This window comes from Littorina saxatilis, linkage group LG11 (assembly GCF_037325665.1).
Source record: "Littorina saxatilis isolate snail1 linkage group LG11, US_GU_Lsax_2.0, whole genome shotgun sequence".
In the NCBI taxonomy this organism is placed as follows: domain Eukaryota; kingdom Metazoa; phylum Mollusca; class Gastropoda; order Littorinimorpha; family Littorinidae; genus Littorina; species Littorina saxatilis.
The window spans coordinates 13,007,439-13,030,654 of NC_090255.1; the positions used below are offsets into that span (position 1 = coordinate 13,007,439).

Below are 23,216 nucleotides of genomic sequence, written 5' to 3' on the forward strand. Positions count from 1 at the left end.
AAGTCTCACTTGTAGTTTTTACGGCTGCTGTGGCGTGAGGAAACGTTGTGACCGTTGGGTGCCCCATAACCTTAGTGAAGAGCAAAAGCGGGGTAGGGTTGACTGGTGCACCCATATGCTATGAAAATTTGACGGAAGAAGGTTTCCTCACGTTTGGGACATCGTAAAAGAAGACCAAACATGGGAAAACCGTTAGGACCCAAAAATGAAGCAAATGTTGGCGGTGTGAGTCTTCCTAGATGAGAACCAACCCGTAAAATTCAAAAGAAACAGAAGTGCTTCCTAACAAACGATAGTGCATTTCTTTGCAAAATCCGGCCACGTTGCCATCATATGACTTGAAGAGAGACAATCGATAACTGCTGACTGTCAGCCACTGCTTGCGTAATTTTTTTTTGGTATGTTGCACACGACGTCCTCGACCGGGTGTCGTTGTCTACTGCACCATCACGAAAAACCCAGCACGCACACATCAGCTGTAACTCTTGACTTTCTAGCCGCCAATGATGTTCAGCTTGTTACCTACCTACCATATCCACACGCCTTAGACACCTGTGACTGGTTTCTGTCCCCTTCCGTCAAGAGGCAGTTGAAGGTAAAGCAGTTCCAGAACACCGTAGATGCCCGAGCATTGTCGAGGGCGTTCATTTTGACATACCCCAGTCAACGTGGTGGGGTGTCATGGACAGCTGGTTTAAGAGGATGGTACAATGTGTACAAGCTGAGGAGGGATTTTTCCCAAAACTGGAGCAGACAGATTGGCTGTAAGTGCTGTAGAAAACCCAGGTTGCAAAACATAATGAGTGGCCCTCGTAGTTAGGCTTAGCAGTCCATTTATCTACAAGGAGTCGTGTAGGATGAGATAATAGTGGAAGAACATATTACAATGTATCGATTGGAGATTGGATTTCCCTTCTTTGAGTCATGTGACGTCAGAGGCCGACAAAACTTTATAATTTGGCGTTTCAGGCTGACCGAAACTTTAAAGGAACTACAAAACACACGTACGTCATGTGTTTGATTGCATGTGTGTGTGCTGTTCAATGTCAAAACAACAACAAAGTCAGTACATGACGTGTGTTTTGTAGTTCCTTGGAAGTTTCGGTCAACATGAAACACCCAAATATGAAGCAAATGTGTTTGATTGCATGTCAGTGTGTGTGTGCTCGTTCAATCGTCAAAACAACAACAAATTCATAGTACCTGAAAGGAATTTGATCGATACATAAATGTTATTTGCGTGTTTGACCAAAATATGACATTTTACACAGATCTCGACAGTCATTGTTCACCTCGACCGCTAGCGCGGTCTCGGAGAACAATGACTGTCTCGATCTGTGTAAAATGTCATATTTTGGTCAAACACGCAAATAACGTATAATATGGACGGATCTACAGCAAATCGGTTCGTATGTTCGTTTACGTGTATATTTCTCGCTGAAAACCACACGCGTACCAGATACATACCTAATGCATCCATACAACCATAAACAAAGGCTGTAGGTAGTTTCAAAGAGACTCAGTTTGAATGGAGGTCCCAAACAGTGATGTTGGCGAAAACACTTTACTTCCGCGGTCCGGAGGTGCGCTCTCGGTATAGCCGAATATACGACGTGGTAAACTACAAGGGTTTTTAAATACGTCAACTTCGTAACATGGAAACCAAAGGTTGTGACATAGATCTGAACACTAACAATCATTTAAAAGAATACAACAATATATACTATGTTTTTTGCCGCATGCCTGTATCATTATCTAAGTGGAGTCTTACTGAAAAAACTAAAGAAAATTACATTCTAGTTGCATTTTAATATACATTATAATCACTCAAAGGACTGAAAATGCATGTTAAATAATAAAAGCAAATGCTTGCACACGACTCGCCGTTGTTACCCCCGCCCCTCCCTGAACCATCTTACCCGTTTGAAGACGCCCTTCCCTTTAAGACCCCAACCCCCCGATAAGACATTTTCAAGACCTGATTTTCGCAGGGTTTTGTAAGTCTAAAAAGGAGGATTCCCCTACCTATGACCCCGTTACCCCCTGTGACCTCAAAACTTGACGAGTGTTAATCAAACTTAGGTCAAGTCGGGAAATTATCAAACCCTAGAAGTGAGCAAGTTTTCACAGCTCTAGCTTCAAAAACATCCGAGGTAATCTCAACGTTAAGTTATTATGAATCGAATATGACCCCGTGTGACCCCAAAACTGGATGAAGGTCAATCAAACTGGGGTTACTTCGTGAGATCATCAAACCCTAGAAGTGTGCAAGATTTCAGAGGTCTAACTTGAAAAACATTCGAGATAACATCCACGTTAGTGTTTTTGTCCACGGACGGACGGACGGACGGCTATGCTTCCGGCCGGACATACGGATAAGGCCCAAAAAAAAGTCTGTTTACGGTATCCCGACCGACCCTATTTTTTCGCGCGACCCTAGACTTATTTTGGGCATTTGGGGGGAAAAAAAGTCTGTTTTTCGGCAAAATAACTTAAAAATATGCTTTTTGGGAAGAAAAAAAAATTCCGACCTACCGACCCTATTTATTTTGCCTATTTTACCGTAAACAGACTATTTTTTGTTGTTGGCCTAAACACAAATGAATCCTAAGACTCGCCAATTACTCAGGTGAGTCAAAAATGCTTATAGAAAGTAAAATGTGTCAGTCACAAAAGATGTTATTTGCATGATTTATGGGTCACAAATTTAGTGTTTTTTGGGCGATATTTTTGTTCTGAAAATGGCAGTGGTGCGCAAAAAGGCACTGGTGCCCAAAAACTATCAAAATAAACAGATTTCACAATGATGTTTAGGGTTAATAATCACTTTGATAACTATCACTTTATTGTAAAAAAGCTGATGACAATGGCAAAAAAACCCATCTCACGTTGGTTTTATGGTGTTCAACGTATCTAAAACTGCATCCAGAACACGTTTTTGCACCAACATTTTACGCCAACTCTGGCCTTAACTTTCGTTCAATGTATATTTAAGCCTGTTTCCTCTAATTAGATCTGACCCTTAACTGAACAGAAAACAACCACCAAGCACAAAATAAAACTTCTTTGCGAGATAACAAGCTAGTGTTCGGTAAGAATTAACAAGTCGCGTAAGGCGAAATTACTACATTTAGTCAAGCTGTGGAACTCACAGAATGAAATTGAACGTAGTCCGCCGCTACTGCAAAAGGCAGTGAAAGTGACGAGCCTGTTTGGCGCGGTAGCGGTTGCGCTGAGCTTCATAGCACGCTTTACTGTACCTCTCTTCGTTTTAACTTTCTGAGCGTGTTTTTAATCCAAACATATCATATCTATATGTTTTTGGAATCAGGAACCGACAAGGAATAAGATGAAAGTGTTTTTAAATTGATTTCGAAAATTTAATTTTGATCATAATTTTTAATTTTTTTAATTTTCAGAGCTTGTTTTTAATCCAAATATAACATATTCATATGTTTTTGGAATCAGAAAATGATGAAGAATAAGATGAACGTAAATTTGGATCGTTTTATAAAATAAATAATTTTTTTACAATTTTCAGATTTGTAATGACCAAACTCATTAATTAATTTTTAAGCCGCCAAGCTGAAATGCAATACCGAAGTCCGGCCTTCGTCGAAGATTGCTTGGCCAAAATTTCAATCATTTTGATTGAAAAATGAGGGTGTGACAGTGCCGCCTCAACTTTTACAAAAAGCCGGATATGACGCAATCAAAGACATTTATCAAAAACATGAAAAAAATATCCGGGGATATCATACCCAGGAACTCTCATGTCAAATTTCATAAAGATCGGTCCAGTAGTTTACTCTGAATCGCTCTACACACACACACCACACCACACAACACACACACACACACACACACACACACACACACACACACACACACACACACACACACACACACACACACACACACACACACACACACACACATACACCACGACCCTCGTCTCGAATCCCCCTCTATGTTAAAACATTTAGTCAAAACTTGACTAAATGTAAAAAGCGGTCCATATTCCCCACGGCTGACAAAATGATGAAAAAAACAAGTCGCGTGAAGCAATATTAAAACATTTAGTCAATCTGTAGGCCTGAAACTAAAAAATCAAAACTGAAAACCATTCATCACCGAGAAGACCTAGACTACAAGTAGACTTGGCTAACTGAAGACCGACGGGCTCCGCGAAGCATGCTAACGTAGTAAACATAACATATCAATAATACAATGCAATCATGTTTAAATCTGTTAAAGAAAATTTGATTTTGATGACAACTTTAATTAACAATCTTATTGATTAATGTTCAAGCTTATAAGTTGAAAACACTCCCATATTCCGGACTGAGTCGAGGATTGCTTGACCAAACATTCAATTAATTCGAGTGAAAAATGATGTCACCACAGTGCAGCCTCAACTTTTGCAAATAGTCGGATATGACGTCATCAGAGACACGTATTGAAAAGAACATCTAGGGACATTATTACCAGAAACCCGCATGCAAATTTTCAGAAACATTTGTCGGATAGTTTTCTAGGAATGGCTGTGCACACACACACACACACACACACACACACACACACACACACACACACACACACACACACACACACACCCACACACACCACAACTTGACTAAATGTAAAAACACCAACAAAACACGATCAGGTACCCACCCTTGTACACACGTAAAACATACTCTTAACTTTCTTAATAGCTGTCTTCAGTACAGTGAGAAAACGGTATAAATTAACAAACTGCAAACGTCATTCGAGGTGACAGGGAGATTTGGGAGTCTACAAGCTTTCCCCCTACTTTTTTTTCATTTTCACTTCTGTATTATCCCATTGCAGAGACATTTGGGTAGCTTCCTCCCATTAGAGAGCTTGCAGCAATATGAGACGTTTTACCACGGCGGCTACACGGGGATGGGACATGGATACCGTCTCAGAATCATCACACAGAGTTGACTACTGTCTGTCCCAGTCTGGATTTGACCCTGTGACCCAAGCATTGAAAGTCCAGTGCTCTACCAACTAAGCTACCAAATTAAAGGTGCTTGTCCCATCGAAGTTATACTTGTACATGTAATTCTTACTGATGCTAGGACATAGGTTCTGTATAGCTCTCGCTATTTTTTTGTACATTGCGTTTTGGCTGCTTCTTTCAATTTCTCACTTGTTTCTGTAAATTTGTATCCATGAAGTATTTTATTGACGTCAGCACAACACAAGAGACCAAAGAGGCGTGTTCTTCAGTGGAATGCCTTGTAGTGTAGTATTCTGAATTTTGGTTTATTTCTGAAGACAGCACTGAAACGTAGATTCAACAAGGGATAGCCCCCCCCCCCCCCCCCCTTCTGAAAATCAACTATGAAACAGTCCTCCCTTCCACCTCCTCAATTTTCTATTTAGCCCTCATCTGATCTTCCGATGTTAACACACACAAGTCGACTGAAGCGATATCAATACGTGTACACAATCTGTTGACCTAAAAGAAATTAAACACGCTGGATTTTTTCTAATGAGACCGCACGGACTGGTCTCTGTTAAAGAAACTGGGAAGCGTATTTGCATAAAACAGATTTTAGTGAATTTGATTTTTAAAAATGCGGTCGCAACAGTGCCGCCTCAACTTTTACAAAGTCGTATATGACATCATCAACAGTTTTTATTCACAATATGAAAAAAACAAAAACTCTTATGATATTATCTGGAAAAACTCCCATTCACTTTTTCTTAACTTTCTGACCAATAATGGAAATCACTCTCAACATACACACAATAAAACAACTCTCAGTGATTCCCCTATTCTCGATTCCCAGTCTTCACTCAACAAATAGAAGTGTTGCAATGTGAACACACTTTTTGTAACCAGCCGTGAACACAGTGTGAGATACTATATAATTCTACTTACAAAAGTAGCACACACTGTGAACGCTATTTAGTGTTTAACCATGTGTGCTACTTTTGCAAGCAGAATTCACAACTGGTTACAAAAAGTGTGTTCACATTGAAACACTTCTAGTTAAGAGTGTACATATTGACTAAATGTAGAGTACAAACTGACCTTTCTCACCAATGTTATCCACGTTGGTATCGAAGCCCACGGGGGTGGGGGAAGAGGAGGAGTTAAGTGCCACCTGAGCGTTGGGCGCCACTAAAAGACCTGTAAGGGCGGTACCGCCACCCCCCTGAGAATCTGAAACATCAAAAAATGAACACAGTCAAGTCATGAAAAATTATCTAAACACCAGGAGTTTCAGCTGTCATTCTTTCTTTGCTGCATATGGAATCGAAGTATGTATATCTTTTCGTGAGTTTATCATTGGTGAGACACATACTGACCTGCAAAAACAGATAAATGGCGAGGGGGGGGGGAGAGAGAAAGAGAGAAATACAGAGAGAGAGAGAGAGAGAGAGAGAGAGAGAGAGAGAGAGAGAGAGAGAGAGAGAGAGAGAGAGAGAGAGAGAGAGAGAGAGAGAGAGAGAGTGATTCAAAAAATGAGTCGGGTGTGCCATTTTTAGTTTTGTAATTATCAGCATGCTTTTTTGTTGCAAACTACCGTTGACGAAGGGTCGTCAAATTTACAAACAAAACGAAAATAAAACAAGATTGATCTCTGGTTTAAATAAGTATACGTAAATAATAAGAAGTGCACAATAAATGCAAATACCTTCACGTCACAAATTATCATCTTAATACCATATTAATCAAGTGTATGCACACAGAAAAATTGCATTATTCACAAAGGAGAATGCGGAAAAAAAAAGTATTCCACACATGCTGTTAGAACAAGCAAGGGGCGGCAATCCATGCAGTTAGTAGTAGGCTACAAATAATTCACAATCATAAACCCACACACCCTGACATACAGCCATACAATCAAAAGAAAATGAGAAGGATCGGAACGTAAGTTTAACACACAGTGGATGCGAACCACTGACAGCTGTGGACAATGCAAAATGATCACAACCTCGGTAACCCAAGGTCTGACGGCCTGAAACGACGCACTGTCATTTTTCAAGCGGCCATCTTCATTCAGGGTAGCAACATCACAGCATTAGCTAGATTGGTAACATCAAAGCAATTGACATCATTATTTTATTAGTTAAAACAACCATATCATTGTCATTATTAGCAACATCCTAACACTTCCGGGTCAGCTTGCATCACAATGCTATTGCCGTCAGCGATGACATCACGAATGGTATTCTAGCAAGATCATGATGTAAGACAGAACAGCATCATGTTTGCAACATTCATGCTTGATAATGCTATGGCAGCAATGTTGTCATTTTAGCTACAGAAGCAAAGTCATCGCATCAGCTGGCAGGCAACAATATGACATCATGACAATGATGACATCAGCTACGCTAAACGCTAGCAGTCCACTATGTCGCAACTCCATGCGAAAGTCTGTGAGAAAAAGATGCGTTAGTTTCCTACACACTACTAGACAACCCAAAAACACAACTGAATGTGTGTTATCCAGAGTCCAACTTCTACTTCCAACACAAGACAGTATTAATCATAACTGTTCTACGCTTTCACAAAGTTTGTAGATCTACACAAAATGTCACCCCTCTAAAAAGTAAACCTACTGTTCATTTTTGAAGTGCAAATCTTTTACTAGTAGAAACCAGAGGATGAAGGAGACAGACAAATTTGCAAGTATGGAGAAACACAAAAGGTCTGTGCTGAGGATAGTGAAGTAGTGGACACTGCGTTTAAAACTGAATGGATGAAGTTAATAAAGGTGAAGGTGCTAGTGTCTGAAGAGCTACTGCAGGGAAACAAGGGAAAATGTGAAGTCAAGCAAAGATGACCCTGTGCTTGAAAGGTGCGAGGTGCTAAACATCCCCTCCAACATTAGTCAACTCAAACACAAGGAAACGATATCACAGTTCAACACAGCAAAAGCACTGACTGGATGCCACGTCTTTGCTGCAGGACCACGATTGGTCAGACGTTCACGATATTTTAAAACAAAAAGGCGGGAGGGGAGGGGGGGGGGCAACACTAATCAAATTAAACCAAGTGAAACAATCCCAGCTGTGTAAACCAAACACCCAGAAACTAAAGGGGGGAAAAGCATAATGAAAACGACAGGGCAGAGGACTGACAACACCCATAGATACCACCACTGACACGCCACCAAAAAACCTGGACTGGACAGAGAGCTAGCACGGACAAGGATGCAGCTTGGACAGAGGGGAGCATATTTACCGGCTGCTTTCAGCTCAGTAACTTTGGATGAGCCCGGGTTAGAGCTTATTTCTACCAGGCGCGGAGGCGACCTGTCCAGGGATGACTGGGGCTGGGTTCGAGGGGGTCGAGCCCCGTCCGGCTTGTCAGAGTGGTTTAACATCAACATCGGGATCGCCTCCTCGCCGTTCCGACCTGGTGTGCAGGCAAGCAGGCGGAAGGAAAACCAGAACAGAAAAGAAATGTTGAGTTACGAGCCCTTGGGTGCGTGCGCAATGATGGCGGAAGCTGCAAGCCGGAAGTGATGCTGACGCCATCTTATTTACATGCCTGAACTGTACAAGGCTATACACTCAGCAAATGGCCTAAGGCAGTGTCAAGTACAAAAGGCAAGCAGAGTTACTAAGACTAATCAATCGCATAATGCACTGTTCATTGTTCTAACATGTTCGTGAAAGTGCAGACAAATCAAGTTGTGCAACTGTGACAAGAGATACCAAATTTTCGACTTTCAATGTCAGGTCACTGATACGCTAACATTTTGGGAAAGTGTGGTTGTGACTGAAAATATTATTTCATGCTGCACCATTTTAACATCTTTGCAACACTGTTTCAAACTTACATTTTGACTATCAATATTTACCGCAGGAATGCAAAGTCATCTCAAGAAAAGGTTTTCATAGACAATTAAGTGGAATAGAAAGACAATCGCTTGGCTAAGAGTAGAACACCTTGTAATTTAGAACATTTACACAGACCTCACTATTGAGTAAGAACTCATTACTGCTACGCTACTTTGGTACGTCGTGCTAATTCAGCTGCAGCTGCCAACTCATGTAAGTGGAAAGCAACTCTCCAGTTCTAAGAGCAAGCAAGCAGCTGCACTATGAAGAAGCAAGAAGGGTAAGCAGTATGAATGAACAGTAGTTTTAGGTTCTGGTTTTGAGTTTTACCTTTTTGTAACAGCGAAGAAAGATAGCAATCAGAAGGCCCATTCAAGCCTGTAACGTAATTGTTTGCTTGGTTTGTTTTCATTTCCGCCCCGAGTACTGCTTCAGTTTTCTTCTGTCTTTTTACATGTTGTCAAGTTTTGACTAAATGTTTTACATAGTTTTATTATTCTTTTCGTTTTCTGTCTCATTAATTTGCCTAAAAAAAATGTCTCCCTCCCCCCCCCCCCCCCTAATATTATTGAACAATTCTACAAAAAACACAAACTGGGCCAACAAATTGGCTACATATTGCAAACGAATGCAATGCATGTTTATGTTTTAAAAATAGCACCTGCAACTTGTAATTCTACATCAACATTTCATTACTTGCATCAGGATCAGTTCCTGCCGACAAAACCAAATGTGTCAGACTGCATACAGAAAATTAAAAAGAAAAAGATAAGATTGTGGAATCCTGGACGGAGGCATATCATGCCATTTTTATATTTTCTGAAAACGTTAATGTTTGTAGCATTTTTTAGATAATATAACTTTTTCAGAGAAACATTACTATAAGATCTAACTCCAAACTGAACAGCTTTCAGCGTCCACCTTTTGAGATATCTGAGCAAAACATTATCACTATCTGTTTCCCAATCTCTACCAAACAAGAAGTAACAGCTCACCATAAATTTCTTCAGAGAGAAAACTATTTGTGTAACTGCAGCGATTCAAAACATAAAAAAAAAGCTTACAAAAACGCAGGAACAGCTGCACACGTTTCCTGAAGAGGAAAAGTGCAACTTTCCTGTGTCAGAAATATCTGTGAATAATATCTGTCAATAATATTTAATTCACGAGAGAAAACGGAGAAAATTCATCGATGAAAATTGTGATGTTTCCTTCGTCAGTTCACATGTATTCACCACCTGTATAGGTTAGAACAACATGTGTAGAAAAGACATTCAAACCAGACCAAATAAATCACACACACACACACACACACACACACACACACACACACACGCACACAAATAATGGAAAACTAAACATTAAGCAAAAATATCACAATGCAATAAAGCACACATCCTTTTCAGAGCAATGCCAGCAGGAACAAAATGGAGTACAGCACAAGGTTAGGATGCGTAATGTACACGCTCATCTAGGATACACTACTAGCAAACTGCATTCTTGCATTCCAGGAGAGACATGAACAAGCGAGAATAGACGGAAACACAGTGGCAAATAAATAGAAACAATCTGGAAGAAAAACAATCGTGGACCCTTAAAGCACACACACACACACACACACACACACACACACACACACACACACACACACACACACACACACACACACGCACACACACACACACACAAAATAACCGTAGCCGTTACCAACACCACACCTCTAGAAACTTAGACCAGTTAGTTTCTTTCCCCGTCTTAATGTCAGCTAGACGTAACACACATCAGTACACACCAACACATCTTAGCTTCTATAGTGTTCTCGTGTCTACAAGTACTTCCTCCTTTTAAACCGAAAAAGTGGTGATCTTCTTCAAAGTGAGGTATGTAGGTGAAGTGAAACTAAAAAGGACAAGGAAATGTTTTTGTCATTTGTGCAACAAGTAGAAAGGAAAAAAAGGGGCGAAGAGAATTGAGTAGCTAAATGCAATGACAACGGCATATCTGAAACAAACCCAAATGTTGGCTGTAATTCGTCCTATATGTACTAAAAAGGCATTGTCTGTGGAAAACGTAAACCAAGTCAGCTATTAGATTGTTTTACCTTATTTTCATGTTGAAGGGACATAAGTACATGACGACCTCTTGTCGAATAGGGTTCAATTGGGAAACTGTTCTTGCATTTTATGAGACTGCATAGTTGTGCATGTGTAGAACTTATACAGCACACCGCTTTGGGATCGGGTCACGAATGCCGTCGTCATTCACAACCGCCTAAGATGGACACCCGGACTTGAAAGAAAGAAGTCCACATACTTACTTCCCAGCATGCACTAACCAAGTGAAGTGGGTGAAAGCGAGGCTCTAATTGACGGAAGTGAGCTGTGCAAGAAAAAAAATCCCACGATGTCGGACCCTCAGCACTGAGACTCGAAAATAAAGTGTGTTGTGTGTATGTATGCGTGTATGTGCAGATAGACCATGCTGCACTCAAGATGGGTCGAAACCAAATGAAACCCTTGGAAAATTCTGAATACAAAGAAGAAGATGGAGTGCGGAAAAAGTCTGAAATTTCAAACCGTCCGTTTGATACTCTACCTAGGAGGGCTGCGAAGTGATTATAATGGCCTGTTGGGAGAGAGAGAGGAAAGTGCCACGATTACAATCACACCATCAACAACAACAACAACATCAATATCACAAATCTCTCCCGATATGTACAACAATGGCAGATTAACGATAGAGGTATGTTTTCAATCACAACACAATGTAGGTATATTGAGTCACAGTACAACAGAATGGAAACAATATATTATATCTTTAAGCCACGTGACAAACATAAACGATTAGCAATGAATATCATGCTTGCAGATTCATGTAACCTATACAACGTTGTTGTTTGGTTTTTTGTTTGGTTTTTTAAATCGCGGAAATACTCTTTCCTTCGCTGTTATGTAATATGGAATGCCAAATACATTTCAAATTGAAAATCAATTGTTATGAACACCTGCTTCATAGATTACGGTCTGCAACCAAGCACCTTATTTTCCAATGAAAATGACGAAAAATGACATGCCCGGTTTCAAAAATGAAATAGTTTTAGTTACATAGATACAGACTTTCACTAGATTAAAGTAGGATGATCAACCACATTTAAGAGAAACACTTTTAAGGTTTTCCTTAGATCCATAAACAACTCACATACACTTGAACCACAAAAAACCATCATGTTGAGGTAAAAAAGCACAAAAACATACAGGACATTTCTAAAGGCAAATTAGTACATACAGAAGCACACAAATATATCTAACAGTATGTTTATCTCATAAACTATCAAGCAGCCAAAAACATTTGATAAAAAAGCGCAACAAAATATTAAAAGTAATGCAACATAAATTATGCTCGAACGTAAATGACGGAAATTACCCTCGAACGGCAAAACGTGTTGTGCTAGCTACCTGAAGAGTACTTATTCAAAACTAAATGCTTTTAATAAAGCTTCAATGGCGCAGCTGTTACTATCGTTTTATAATCATTGACATGAGATACATTTGTACTCAAGAGAAGTATTACTTCTAAAGACAATCGCAGCACAGCTGAAAGATATCAAGTGCTAAACACAAAAACTACAAAAGTTCATCGCTCAAGAGCTTCCTTTGATCCTGATTATCGTGTTCAATTATAATGGCAATAAATGACAATTTTTCAGCCATAGATTTCATTCGAGCTGTGTCACATTCGAGTGTATACATTTACCCTTTTATTTATAGGATTGTTTGTGTCCTACGAGCGACCTACTATTTGCTTTTAAGAACGGACGGATTGCAATACGCAAGACAAAAAGCACCTATATATAAACGAAGACATTGCTAGGGCTTTAGAACCGGGCGGATTTGTCTAAATTTGGGCTGCGGTTGCTAGCTGTCTTGGCAGTCTCGTTTCAGATGCAGTTTCCGAAGCCTCGGTAACACAGTGCGGCACTGAGACTGGGAATCGACCAGGGAGTAAGCAAACGACAAGAACAGGCCAAACAGATCGAAACTCGCAGTCAGGCGTTCGACGCTTTGCCTGGACCTGTTCGCTTCCAAGACCTAGCTGCCTCCGTGAAAGCACATTCGGGCTTGCCGTCCGCGCTTTCCACGATGGCTTAAAAGGAACCGTCCTTCCCACACACACGATCATTTTCACGGCCACAAATGTATCCAGGCTTTTACATAGAATACCACCATAGTCTTTTCAATCAGACACATATATCCAAAATTAATAGTGTGGCTCATTAGAATTTTTATTTTGCTAAATGTATTTGTTTGACTTACGAAAATAAATGTAAAAAAAGGAATTCTGGATAAAAGGACTTCGCGAAGTCTTCTTTGGGCTCAATAAAGGTCAGCCTTCAAATGCGATCGCTTACGCGACAAAGAATACACCTTTAACCCGTGTTTGCTGGTCTGCGTGGCCCGTAAATATTGCAGGTTTAAGCCTGAGTGAGTCGTGAAGGTGTGGCATATGCTGTTGTTGACCCAACACAAGTAGCTTATTGATCCTCGCCAGTGCCAGTTGTGGGTTAAATCATCATCCCCATCTGCTGAATTCACTGGCCAGTTTTCATTAGGGCTCGTTTTGGTGGGGCCCTGCTGACCACTGATTGCTGACCGCTCTGATGTAAATGTCCCGATTTACGAAACGACGGTCCATGTGAATCTGACAGACTGTGTGAAAGCCCAGCTATGACTCAAGAAGCTGAATAAGGTTTGACGTGTCGTGTTCTGTCTTGCGTTGAATAATAGAGGTGGGGGAGAGGTTTGGGGGAGGGAGGGGATTTGGCGATGGTGCATGGTGCTAGTTCACGACTGTCCGGATCCATTTTCGCCTGAATTGTATGGTCTAAAGTGACACTATCAATAATTACGGTTTGGATTAAGGCAGAAGGATGATCGTCGCCTTCGCATGTTTGATACCTTTCCAATCTGCTCAAAAGGTTTCACATTTATTTGCCCCTATAAAATTGCCACAAAGTGACCAACATATGTCTTCCTCTTCCTTTACTCTAACGTACCTTCTCATACCTGCTCTCGAATCTAAGAATGGGTCTTTTGCAAAATAATGTTCAAACAGTCTTTCAAGTCGAAGACATTTATGCACTTTGGGTGTCATAAAAAAAAAATTGGGGGGGGGGGGGGGGGGGGGTTACCGTCTTTGCGCTAATCGGCTTCCCTTTTTGTAAAAAAAAAACGTTTTCAAAAGCATTACGAAAAAGAACAGCAAGTTTTTTCGCAGATGAGTTTTTAAATCATAACATTACCGATGTACATCGACGGGAAGTTGATAGTGGACAAAAACTTATTATAGATTGGACACTTATAGTGCAAAACGTAAAAGCATGCGTCCTCTGTATAACGACTGATTTAAGTGAATACAGAAACAAGCTCACTTAGCAAAATCTACCTCGACTAATTTGCAGAATTTTCAAAGTAAAAAAAAAGTCGATGAGGCGACAAACAAACAAACAAATGAAAAAGGAAACAAACAACAAAGCAGGCTGTCACCCTGCCAATTGATCAATGGGTTTTCGTCCGCATTCGCACACACACACACACACACACACACACACACACACACACACACACACACACACACACATACACACACACACACACAAGCTCACTTAGCAAAATCTACCTCGACTAATTTGCAGAATTTTCAAAGTAAAAAAAAGTCGATGAGGCGACAAACAAACAAACAAATGAAAAAGGAAACAAACAAAAACAACAAAGCAGGCTGTCACCCTGCTAATTGCTCGATGGGTTTTCGTCCGCATTCGCACACACACACACACACACACACACACACACACACACACACACACACACACACACACACACACACACACACACAACACACACACAACACACACACACACACAACAAGCACACAACACACACACACACACACACACACACACACATACACACACACAACACACACACACACACACACACACACACACACACACACACACACACAGAAACTCAGCTCAGCTATGTAATATTCGCCGTTTGTAAAATATAATCATAAAGGAAACACATTCGCTTTGAGGTAGCTGGCATCTCGGATTTTTACCCTCGAATGCTCGCGAAGGAACACATTGGATTTTGTTTGTGTTGCATTAGTTGTATTTTGGTGTAGCGGAAGTCATGAAAAAAGCCGGTCAAATTATTGCGTATTTCAACCTGTAAATCGGAACTTAATCTTCGGAAGTTTTGAGTGGGCGCGCGGACACACACACACACACACACCTTTTCCTCTGTAACTTCGTCTGTATCTCGTTACTTTTTCACGAAGCCAATGTAAACAGACACTAATTACAAAAACTTCGGACTTGTTCCTCTGAAATTCTGTAAACAGACGTACAGAAAAAAAGGGGAAAAAAACGACCATCGATGAAACCCGGATGCTGATGGAAAAACAGCACGGGACCAAATCTGCCCTGCTGGCCTGGAGCTCGCCCGGGGCGGGCCCTAGGCGAAAAGCCAGCCCAAAATAATCCGGGTATCCAAAGACGTCCAAGATTGAGCGGAGAAGCTCAGGAACAAATCACGTGCCATGTAGCTTCACGCACGCGGCTCCCCCGTCATGGCTTTCTAATTACGAGAATTGATTAAACCAAAGCCCCAGTCTACCTCCGACCAAGGAACAGTAGCCAGCAGCTGCCTGTAAGGAACCGGTGGGTGAGGTGGTGATGGTGGTGGAGGTGTACTTACAACACTCTATTAAATCTGCCCTGATCATTGGCAGGCAGTAAAGCTTGCTTTGGCTTTACGGTTTTTAAATGGCGTGACACAAAAAAGCGAAGCATGACCGAATTTGCGCGGAAAGTCACTAGATATATGAACTTCTTTTTTGTACGCCAAAACGAGAACATCAACACGAACGTTTTTTCACTGTATTCTGTTTTCTTTCAGACGTTATGCAAATAAACGAATTATAATATAATAGTTGGTGTTGGAAATGATCCATTTCATCTTTTGAACTCGGTATGATATTGATTCGGTAATTCCCACCATAGAGTGAATATTAGGAATAACGGTATTTTCTACAGTATACGGAGTGTATAAGAGCAATATCGCCAACCATGTCCTACTTAATTCGGACTCATTTATAATAATAATAATAATAAATGACCATTCATATAGCGCAACATCATAACTTTACAATTATGCTCTTTGCGCTTGACACATTAAAAAATTAAAACACAGTTATACAAGCATTTACATCTACATTCATAGTCAACAACGCTTAATTAAAAGCATACACCATCAAACATACATTACAAAAATGTCAACCTATTTAAATTAGATTACTGTCCTACTTTGTCAACAATTCAACGTTTCAATATCATACCTTTCTTGTGTTTTGAGTCTGAATTTTGGAACATTGGCAGTCTATCTTTTATGGGAGTCTTGTTCCCTTCGCTTTGAACGCTAGAAAGAAAATAGTTCGCACTATATTATGCTTCCGCCCACCCGCATCAAAATGTGCTGAGTTGGCAGGGTTGCTGTATTCATTAGCTGGCTGCTTCGACGTATAGGATTCTTTTGATGAGCTAATTTCAGCTGCCGGCTCCGCCTCCTGCTACTCGGCCTCTTTTCTCTCAGGCCACGAAGATGAGTCTGGCTAATTGCACGCTCGGCCCGTGGTCAGTTAGCTAAGTCCATATTTTACGCCAGCTTTGTGTAATCCGTGATGGGGTCACAACGTCAGTATTGCTCCCAGAAGCCAGCACATCTAAAAACTAAATTTAAAGAGAGAGAGAGAGAGAGAGAGAGAGAGAGAGAGAGAGAGAGAGAGAGAGAGAGAGAGAGAGAGAGAGAGAGAGAGAGAGAGAGAGAGAGAGAGAGAGAGAGAGACTGGCTACAGGTCTAGCTGGTTATAGGTGGCTGTTCTGGGACAGTTACCGCGCTGGCCATTTTTAAAAGCAGAATCTTTACATCGGAACTGGCTTTTTTTTTTTTTTAGAACAGATCAGTCTGTCACGAACAGCAATTTCGGCAGGTCAAAGTATGCAAGTAGTGAGCTCTCTTTGAAGAGAAATTTCTTAAATATGTCTGCTGTTTTTGTCGTAAATTACATGAAATTATTGCTTGCCGTTTTTTCTGCAGGTACGTTCAGATATCTATCTGTAAATTGCCCAACATTATCGGCGAAATTATCACCTCTGAGCAGTAGCGTTTACATTTTTGTCATACCGACCACAAATGTTCCAGGCTTTGCACCGCGATCTACGCTTACCACAGACCTACTTTCGGAGACAATCGCGATCGAATCAATAACCCAGTTCTCTGCAATTCACGCTCGCGCAGCGCACACACACACACACACACACACACACACACACACACACACACACACGCACACACACACACACATATATATACACACACACACACAAACACACACACACACACACACACACACACACACACACACACACACACACACACACACACACACATATATATACACACACACACACACACACACACACACACACACCAGCCTCGCACAACCCCGATCAATGGACTGCTGTGTGGAATGACACAACCCAAAATAAAATAAAAAGTAGGTGCAATGATTCTCCCTTATGCACGACAGGCAATTCAAAACGTCAAAAATTCCTTGGCATGCTTCTAGTAATAACTTTCAAAACATAAACAATTAACGGGATCACACACACAAAAATCAAATGTTCACACGCAGATCAAAACCATGCATAAGCACAAGATGTTCCAAATACAGCATCGCCAACCGGAAACGGAAAGAGTTCTGGCGCATGCATTGGGTGCCAATCTCAATAAAAATGGTTGCAGAAAATGAAAGACAAGCGCACTTCACTGCAGACACGGCATAAGCAAAGACGTGAGTGTGACAGGTTGCATCTCGTCATGAGAGGCCGAAAGCGGTTCAGGGGGAACCTGCCACACCACACTTCCCTCCGCCATGCGATTAAGAAACAAAAGGGACACACAAAATGGCATAATGTCCACCCCAAGGAGTGGAACGGCATGATGCAATAAGGCAAGACCCCAGCGAAGAGGTAGGTAGATGACTTACTACGGAATGGCATCAGCTCTTGAATGGTACCGCCATGGGCTACAGACAGAAGACGAGTGGAACTATCAATCTATAGGGGACTATAGCAACATAGTGAAGACTCACAGCTCAAGTGGGGGTAAGGAGTCGGGCAAGTGGCCGGCCGCGGGCAACTAAGCTACAGACAGCCCTCGGCCACTCGCCCGAGCTCGCCCCCTAAAAGGAACATAAAAAAAACCTGACATTTCTTTGAGTCAGGTCTGGCAAGGAAGACATCAAAACAGTTGAAACAGGGAAGTGCAGACAAGAGATACATCAATGATCAAAGTGCACTTTTGTCTGTAAATGATGTCAATACTCTGAGAAACATGTCAAAATACGGAATAAATCTGAGTCTAATTGGGTAACATGTATACAGACAAACTAAAGACAAAATCTACTTGGCTCTCAGCTCTTACTGCATAATTCAACCAAAAACAGACGACTCCTTTGAACTGTGTTTGCATATTTTATATGAAAAGAAGAAAATTTCTTCGTTCTTTGATGTCAGTTTGCTTCATTGATTTGTTGCCTTTAATTCAAAGAGGGAGAAACACGACACCCTTTTGCCTATGTTCCTTATTTGGGGTCTTAAATACTTTCTTGTTCTTTTATAGTAACCTCTATGTCAATGGAAAGGCCTTACCCTGTGTGATGATTTGATAAGAAATAAATGCATTTTGATATACGAATTAAGGGCAGGAGCCACCATGAAAATACACCGTTTTTCATTTGACCACAACATTCTTGAAACAAAATTGTTTTACATTAAAAGTTGGTGTGCATTTGCTGCAATGTATGAAAAATAATAATACATGATGAAATAAAAGATTATTTCTAAATTGACTTTGCAAAAATTATTAAATTCAAAATAAGAAAAGCGATGAATGGAATCATGTTACTTCATGGATGACAGTCTAATTTCAAAACTACTCCCCATATTTGAACTAAAATTGGCTTACAAGTGTGTAAGATGTTTATCTTTGATTTGTTCGAACAACGTTTAGATATATAGAATACTACATGGCTTGCTGTGTCGTACCAGATTTACACGAGTTGTTTTTTTTAAATATTGAACTGCGAGCCATGTAGTATTCTGTTTATCCTACATACTGTACTTACGTGTATTTTACTGAAAATGTCTTCCAGACGAGGCAGCTAAATTGAAGACGCTTGTTTTGGAACCTCGATCTCTTCTAAAGCCTCGTGCAATCTATTACGTCAAAGCAAAGAAACGTCACTCTGAAAGTGTGGCGTGACGTGTTAGTTCTAAAGATTGATCGAGGGTAATTAGCGAGCGCAAGTTTTGTTTCTATCATGACGTTTGTCTCGGTGACATTGGCATCATAAGCAGTGGAAAAACAGGTCCCTGTCAGACTTGCTTGACATGACCTCATTTACATGATATACACACATGATTTGAACGATTATTATCTCACGGGTGTCTCTCTCACGTATGTAGGAAAAATTGTTTTTTCTAAATGTTGACTTTGTGGGTACAAAATGTCTCAAAACATCGAAAATGTGTATCTCTTTAACTGTCCTTCCTAGAGCTCATCCTTTTGAACAAAACATCTATTAGTATGTCTTATACATTTCTGCAAAATTCCAAATCATTCTAAAATTATCTTGTCATCCATAATGAATTTCATTTTTCATTTAGTATTTTGTACTAAGTCAATCTAAGAGCACATTTTGTTTTTGATCATATACTATTATTCTAAATACATTGAAGCAAAAGCACACCAAATTTGAACACACACAGTTCTGTTTTATGAATGTTGTGGTCAAATGGCTTGGAAGAGAAAAAAATGTGTATTTGAAGGTACCCCCCTGCCCTTAATAGCAATTTTGATTTGCCATTAGAGCATTCTTATACCTTTCAATGCATGTTCCTTCTATTTTACGAGTGCATTTATTAAATGTAACAGTCACCATACATATCTGTTGTTAGATACACCTTCCCCTTTGAAGAGAGCTTTATGGAAGTGTACTTGTTGACAACTAGAGTACATAACACAACAATGACTGGGAAAACGGAAGTGTGTGAACAATCGAGTTGACAATGGCAAATATATGCTATGAGGAGAAAAAATGAGACATTTTACAGACTTCATTCACGAAGAGACACCGATTCTTAGGAAATACTGTGCAACATTTATTTGACAATATCTAAAGCTGGTTTTCATGCCTGGTTCTACGCTGCTAAATCTGCCAATATCCATAGGGAGTAAAAGTGACATTTTATTACCGTAAAAGAAACCATTCCAAATGCTACAAAAAGAAGTTCAAAAAGGGAATAAATAAGGAGAGCATGTTGAAGATCCTGGAAGGGTAACAAGATAAAGGTCAGAAAACAAAATGACAACAAACAGCGCGCTCTACCAACGCCAGGATTCCCACGCAACCTTTGGAGAGATATCAAAGGAGAGAAAAACCAGCAACCACAGAGCAAGTCCAGTCACCTCAAGGCATCAACAATGCCATTTCAATTTCGTTTTGCTCTTGTCTAACGCTTGAACCACCCAAAGGTATCTACAAGACCACTTGGGCTTCGTTGTAGTTGTTAACCAGTTGTACAGGTTTCCATCCAGCATGTATAACTCTTCAAATTAACAAGTCAATATAAATGAACATATGAAGAAGATGCTGTTCCCCTTTCCCTTCTATCGCAGAATAACCTACACATTTGATAAAATGATTACTTACACTGACGCAGTGACAGTTGAGAAAAGTACACGTCTTTACCATTAAAACAAAAATTGGTCGGACCTAGCCATAAGGCATCATCAGTCTCGCCTAGAAGAAAACTGGACTGTCTCTGCATAGGCAAATAAACGCATAATAAAATACAGCCTGCTCCGAGCTCTAAAGACGACAGGGAGATACGGAGGGTAAAACGTTGCAACTGAAATAAAATTGATGGCAAGCTGAAAAACCCAAGACCAACTGAAAAACAACAGAATAGAATCAGAACGACGACAGGCGGAGACGACGGGCAGTAGGAGACAGGCGGGCAGGCGACAGGAAGCGGACAGCAGAGGCGGAGGAGGGCGGGCGGACAGCTATAAGGCTGACCCGCAGCCGCCATATTTTCGCCAGGCCCCGTAACCCCCACATCACCACAGCAGCAGAGCGGTACAACCGGAACAAGCGGCGGAATGAGAAGCAGAGCAGTCCCTAGGAGAGAAGCGGAAAGCAATCATGAAACAGTTTACCAAGTCGATTCATTTTGGCGTCCAGCGCACCTGGATGGTTATGCTTGATGGCGTTCATGCGGCGGTTCTGCGCCCCTGGTCCGCCTTGCTGGCCTTGCGCCTTGGGGCCCTTGGGTCGCGGCGCCTCCACTGGTAGCACCCGCCGCCGCTTCTTGGGCAGCTTGGAGCGGGCCTGTGTGTGCGAGTAGAAGAGGGCGAAGTTGGACACGATGACGGGCACGGGAAGGGCGATGGTTAACACACCGGCCAGCGCGCACAAGGCCCCGACAAACATGCCTACATAGGTCTTGGGCGCCATGTCACCATAGCCCACAGTGGTCATGGTGACTATAGCCCACCACAGGCCTTTGGGGATGCTCTCAAAGTCGTTGTCAGGGTTGTACTGGATGCGTTCAGCGTAGTAGATGAGCGCGGCAAATATGACGATACCCAGAACAAGGAAAAAGATGAGCAGAATCAGTTCCTTGGCAGAGGCCTTAAATGTATGTATGAGAATCTTTAGGCCGGCCGAGTGCCTCGTCAACTTACACAGCCTCATGATTCGAATGATAGAGAAAAACTCCAGCATGTCACTCTCTCGCTTCAACTTGGTCAGCATGAAATCCAAATAGAAGGAGAGGGTGGCCACCACGTCTATAATATTCACCGGCGCCTTCATGAACTCCAGTTTACTGGGCGCCACCACGAAGCGTATAATGATTTCAAAAGTAAACCACGCGTTGCTGGCACACTCGATGTAGAAAAAGGCTTCGTGCGGTTCTGTTTCTTTCTTAGTTAACCTCCAGGCTACTGTTCCGTCCGTCATGGTCTCCGTGGTGTTCATCAACACTGGAACTCGCATCTCGGGGTGGGTCTTGAGGCAGAAGGACAGGATGGAAATGGTGATGAAAAACACCGAGATCACGGCGATGATCTGAAACAAGAAGAGCAACAGGGCTGTTATCCATCCAATCGTTCTGGGGAAAATCGTAAGGTATACAAGAAGAGGTAAGCAACGAACACAAATCACTCCTAGGTTTTCTACATCGTCAGCTGTGAGCAACAAGACTCACTGCAAAGTAGTTAGCTCTCTCTCTCTCTCTCTCTCTCTCTCTCTCTCTCTCTCTCTCTCTCTCTCTCTCTCTCTCTCTCTCTCTCTCTCTCTCTCTCTCTCTCTCTCTCTCTCTCTCTCTCTCTCTCTCTCTCTCTCTCTCTCTCTCTCTCTCTCTCTCTGGGACCCTAGGATGGCCCAGTGATTGAAGCTTAAAACTTTAAGGCTCTTCTAAATCGTTTAGGGGTATAACCTCTGCCATCACGCAATCGATGTGGTTTGATACAAATTCAAGCAAAAATCAAGTGGTTTGTCTGTGCGTCGGTCACTGTCTGTCTGTCTGTCTGTCTGTCACACACACACGTACACCTTCCATTATGTTACACTAAAAAATACACACATATATTCAATACACAATCATGGTCTAGGGAATGCAAACAAAGTACGATGTACGTGTACACGATGCAAGATATTAATTGATAAAAAGAGACTAGTTAATAAAACGACATCATAATGGTGGGAATTACATTCTGATACTCATAACAAAAATCTAAAAATCAAAACAAAAGATAACAAAAATGTACTGTAATATATATCCGAAATACTACATAAAACCTAGATGACGATAGAGGTTCGAGAGAGAAAGAGAGAGAGGGGGAGGGTGGGGGAGAGAGAGAGAGAGAGAGAGAGAGAGAGAGAGAGAGAGAGAGAGAGAGAGAGAGAGAGAGAGAGAGAGAGAGAGAGAGAGAGAGAGAGAGAGAGAGAGTTACCGTAAATGTCTCTAAAGCGGATAAAAAGGAGCGACTGACAAAATGTAGGGGGAAGGAGACGTAAGGAGAGAAGGAGAATGTGTATACATTCAACCTTATGTCTTAATATCAGGCGTATATGTTGATCTGCTAATAGCATAATGTTTTGTATAAATGGGATGTAACAATGACAAATTAGCACTAGTGATACCGAACATACTTGCACAGTAGTTATCTTGTTACCAACGTGATCCCAGTGCT

At 41.2% G+C, this 23,216-nt stretch overlaps 1 protein-coding gene across 8 annotated transcripts in view; it reads right to left on the reverse strand.

Moving 5' to 3' along the window:
- LOC138979783 (potassium voltage-gated channel protein Shaw-like) overlaps positions 1 to 23,216 on the reverse strand; it is a 170,139-nt gene that overhangs the window by 10,687 nt on the left and 136,236 nt on the right. For 3 of the 8 annotated variants that reach the window (XM_070352522.1, XM_070352519.1, XM_070352520.1), the window contains 5 exons: positions 21,177 to 22,089; positions 17,941 to 17,979; positions 11,428 to 11,457; positions 8,231 to 8,404; positions 6,071 to 6,202 (listed from right to left, as the gene is read on the reverse strand). In XM_070352522.1, the coding sequence (XP_070208623.1) occupies positions 6,071 to 6,202; positions 8,231 to 8,404; positions 11,428 to 11,457; positions 17,941 to 17,979; positions 21,177 to 22,089 (1,288 nt within the window). The remainder of the gene's footprint in view (positions 1 to 6,070; positions 6,203 to 8,230; positions 8,405 to 11,427; positions 11,458 to 17,940; positions 17,980 to 21,176; positions 22,090 to 23,216) is intronic. The other 5 variants (XM_070352523.1, XM_070352521.1, XM_070352524.1 and 2 more) reach the window with 5 other exon arrangements.